The 4078-nt window shown below is 68.6% G+C and overlaps 1 protein-coding gene across 4 annotated transcripts in view; it reads left to right on the top strand.

The window, feature by feature from the left end:
• UBR4 (ubiquitin protein ligase E3 component n-recognin 4) overlaps positions 1-2890 on the top strand; it is a 73624-nt gene extending 70734 nt beyond the window's left edge. For all 4 annotated transcript variants that reach the window (XM_044445339.1, XM_044445337.1, XM_044445338.1 and 1 more), the window contains 4 exons: positions 172-396; positions 877-967; positions 1608-1770; positions 2505-2890. In XM_044445339.1, the coding sequence (XP_044301274.1) occupies positions 172-396; positions 877-967; positions 1608-1770; positions 2505-2569 (544 nt within the window). In that variant the 3' untranslated portion in view covers positions 2570-2890. The remainder of the gene's footprint in view (positions 1-171; positions 397-876; positions 968-1607; positions 1771-2504) is intronic.
• The last annotated feature ends 1188 nt before the right edge of the window (positions 2891-4078 follow it).

The raw sequence follows: 4078 nt of genomic DNA, 5'->3' as shown, positions 1-4078 counted from the left end.
CGGGGGGCCCCCCCCCGGGGGGGGGGGGGGCCCCCCCCGGGGGGGGGGGGGGGGGGCGGGGGGCCCCCCCCCGGGGGGGGGGGGGGGGAGGGTGCCGCCCCACTGGCCGGGGTGGGGGGTCTCCCGTGGAAGGGCCCGCTGCTGCAAGGCGCCTCTCTGCCTGCCCCCCAGGACTCGGGCCACCTCCCGGGAAGAGAAGAACCTGCAGAGCTTCCTGGAGCAGCCAAGGGAGAAGTGGGTGGAGAGCGCCTTCGAGGTGGACGGGCCCCACTACTTCACCGTCCTGGCGCTCCACGTCCTGCCGCCGGAGAGGTGGAAGGCCATCCGCGTCGACGTCCTGAAGCGGCTGCTGGTGGTCGCCCACGCGCGGGTGGTGTCGCCCGCGGGGGCCAGCAGGTGAGCAGTCCTCTGCTCTGGGGTGGCCTTCGAGAGGTAGAAAGATCAATAGATAGATTGATACGAGTGAAGGGTAGGTAGGTAGGTAGAGGGTTAGCTGATCACCCCAGGCAGCTAATCACCCCTTCTCGCCGGGGGTCTCCGCATACCCTGCCCCATGGCTTTGGGTGGAGTGGACTGAGGTGAGACCCAGTTGTCTCAAAGTCCGGAGCACCCGGTGCTTTTATTCAAGTGGCGCCAAGCCGGAAGCCGGGGGTTCGGGCGCCTCATGCCCCTGCCGGGCGCCCACCCTTCCCGCCGTGCCTGCGAGGGAAAGCTGCAGCGTGTCCCCGGCCCCCTCCATCGCTCCGGCTCCCGCCTGGCTGAGCACGCCCTCGCGTCGTCCCACGGGTCACATGGACGGGCTTCCAGCTTCCTCCGCCGCCGTTCCCAGCGGCGAAAAGCAGCGTTCTCAGCCTGCCGTTTTCGCCCTCCCGACAGGCTGACGGACAAAGCCGTGAAGGATTACTCGGCCTACCGCTCCAGCCTCCTCTTCTGGGCCCTGGTTGATCTGATTTACAACATGTTCAAAGTAAGGAGTCACGCTCTTGGCGCGTCGCAGTGGCTAAACTTCCCCCGTCTCTCGATTCCCGGAGGCCTGGGGGAAGTCCAGGCAAACAGAAATCTAAAAATACAGCGTGGGGGAGTTTACCGGAGTGCCCCAAAGCTCGCACCCTGCTTGTGTTTCATGGGAAGCGGGAAATTCAGGGTGTAGGAGCAGAGTAAAAAGTTTCCAGCTGTACCAGAAGCAGGGGTGCCAGGCCTCCCTCGGCCAAAGGGCGACATTCAGGGCCAGAGGAGCTTGCTGGACCGTCCGGCTGCCGCGAGCACGGCCAGAATTCAGGCAGCGCCGGCCCGACCCGCTCGCCTTGCCGCCCACGTTGGGGCGATGCCGCTCCTCAGTGGGCCCTTGCAGCCCGGCTCCCAGCCGGGTCCGCCAGGGGCCCCCCGGCAGGACGCAAGGCCTGGGTCGCCGCACTGGAAGGGCCGGCCTCTGGGGGCCCTCTCGCCCTGCACCCCCTTCCCTCCCACAGTGGCCGGGCCAGTGCCTCCCACCAAGGGGCGCCTCTTCCCAGTCCCTTTCGGACCCTCCGTGGCCAAAGCCGCGCCTGGATGCTTGCCTGTGGGCCCCCCCACACACAGGCTCACCCCTCCCTCTTCCCCCCTTGCAGAAGGTGCCCACAAGCAACACGGAGGGGGGCTGGTCCTACTCTCTGGCCGAATACATCCGCCACAATGACATGCCCATCTACGAGGCCGCTGACAAGGCGCTGAAGACCTTCCAGGAGGAGTTCATGCCGGTGGAGACCTTCTCGGAGTTCCTGGACGTGGCCGGTGGGTGCCTCCGCAGAGTCGGGCTGGGGAGGAGGAGGGTGTGCGCGAGCACGAGGCGCACTTTGCGCGCGTGAGCCGCAGAACCGGACACGGCGCCTCCCACTGGGGCTGAGACTCCAGTGGAGTGGGAGAGGGGGAGGCGGCAACGCGGTGTTCGCCCGGCTGACTTTCCTCTCTCGATCTTCACCTGGAACAGCATGCAGCTTGGCTCACTTGCTGGAGCTAGCTTTCTGCTAGAGTGGGAAGGGCTACCGTCCACCCTCGGCATGTCATGGGCCCCTGGTGTTACCCTCAGCCGCCTCCATCTGCGAGAAGGACTGCTGGAAACCCGGGGCGCCTCCGCTCACCAGGGCGAAGGGCCAGATTCTGTTCCGCAGCAAAGCTCTGCACGGAGTCCTCGAGCCGTGAAATGGCCCAACGGCCTTGTTGGCGACTGGGAATGCCTGGGGCCAGACTGGCATGCTGGGAGGGGGGCAGGCACGCCCCGAACCTCCTGCGGGGGCCACCGGAAATGCCTGCCAGCCCCGGGTCCAGCGTTCCGCCTCGGAGGAGCTCCTCCAGGCTGCCTTCCGGGCACGGCAGTGGGGCTCAAAGCGCTTCCGGCCGGTCAGCAGGACCCCTGGGAGCCAACGGGAGCAAGGGCTCCCTCCCGCGGAGCCCTGCGGCCTCGTCGCCGTGGAAGGGGGGCGGCGTCCTGGGGGGCCGCCGGGCTGACGCAGCTCCTCCGATTCCAGGCCTGCTGTCGGAAATCAGCGACGCGGACGTGTTCCTCAAGGACCTCCTCAACTCCATCCCCTGAGCCTCCTGCCCGGCGTGACCACGCCAAGAGACCACGACCGCTCGCCTCCCGTCGTCCCCCCGGATCCTGTCCCCAGAAGCGCGCAGTTACTTTGCCTCCGGTCCCCACCGCCCGCCCCCCCGGCCCTCAGCCCCGATCTTGCAGTGATGTTGGACTCCGGCTTGCCCGCCCCAGTGACCCTCCCGGCCCCCCGACGTTCTGCCTCGCGTGCCCTGAGCCACGGACCGAGCGTGGGGGTCCGAGGGAGGCAGCCAGCCCTCGGGCTTGACTGCTTGCGTGTGCGTGAGACCCTTTTACCAGTTAATAAATAAGTTAAGTGCAGCCTGCTGGGAATGCCTCCGGCGAGCGTGTCCCCCGGCTGGCCGCGTTTCGAGGTCCGGGAGGCAGCGCCCTCGCCCGCCCGGCCAGCCGCCCCCCTCCGTTCGTGGGGAGGCCGCCACAGCACCAGCCCCAAGCGCAGGCCGGGTCCCGCCGTGGCCGCCAGTTCCTGAGCGGGCTTCCATCCGCTCCGAGTCCCACGTGGGGCAGGCCGGGAGCCGGGAGGGCGTGCTCCCTCCAAGGGGGCTTTTCCGCTTCCTTTCTCCCCCCCTGGCCTGCCCTGCGTTTCCCCTCGATGAGGGCAGGGAGATGGAGAGCGGGGATGCTGCTCGGGGAGTGGATGTCGCCGTGACACGTCCTTTGGCTGGGGGGCCAGTGCTGATATACCCCCTTTGGGACTCGGGCCCCAGCAGACGTGCCTGCCGGCCCGAGCCTTCCGCCTGTGGCCGGTCTCAGCAGGCAGGCGCGCCGGCCGCGCGCTTGGGGGCCTTCCCGCTGATCAGTCGTGGGCCGTGCGGGGCCAGCAGCGGGCAGAGCCGCATGGCCCCCAGGCCGCAGCCGGCGCTCTCGTGCTGCGCTCGGGCCGGGCTGGTTCTCGGGTCGCTCTTTCGGGGGTCCGCCGGTGGTGCCTGCCTCCCGCCGCCGCCCCGCTCCGCGAAACCTGGCCTGGCTAGGAAAGGGCGTAACGCCGAGCTTGGAGAGCGTGGCCCCAGCGAGAGGCTCGCGGCAGCTCAGCCGCTCGGGCGGCCCATGGATTGCGAGCTTCACAGGTTTGGGTGTGGGCAGGTGGAGGTGCCCTTTCCCGTCTTCCTGCTCTCTGGGAGGTTTATGGAGGCGCCCTCTCCAATTTCCTCATTAGCCTGATTGAGGTAATTGGGTGCCTCGTGATGCACACAGGTGGAATCTGCCAGGTGGGAGGTCTGGACCTCGGAGGCGTCTTGGAAGGCCGAGGCGGGGAGTTCAGCTTGCGATACGGTGCGTGGGGCGGGGTGGCCTCGTGGAGGCAGAGCGGGCCCTTTCCAGCCCAGGAGCTCGGCTCCGGCACCCTCCTCCCTCCGCTCACCGGCGCTGGCACTGCGGGGTGGCCTTTGCGGAGGCGGCACACGTGTCGTTTGGCTCCCTTGGGGGGCTCGTCGCAGGGGGGGCCCCACAGCCAAGGCTCTCCCAGCGTGCAGGAGCCTGCCGGCCTTC

This window comes from Varanus komodoensis, unplaced genomic scaffold, assembly GCF_004798865.1.
Source record: "Varanus komodoensis strain SLA01 unplaced genomic scaffold, ASM479886v1 scaffold48, whole genome shotgun sequence".
Classification (NCBI taxonomy): domain Eukaryota; kingdom Metazoa; phylum Chordata; class Lepidosauria; order Squamata; family Varanidae; genus Varanus; species Varanus komodoensis.
The sequence above is the reverse complement of the archived record's forward strand: the minus strand, read 5'-3'. Positions and strand labels throughout refer to the sequence as shown.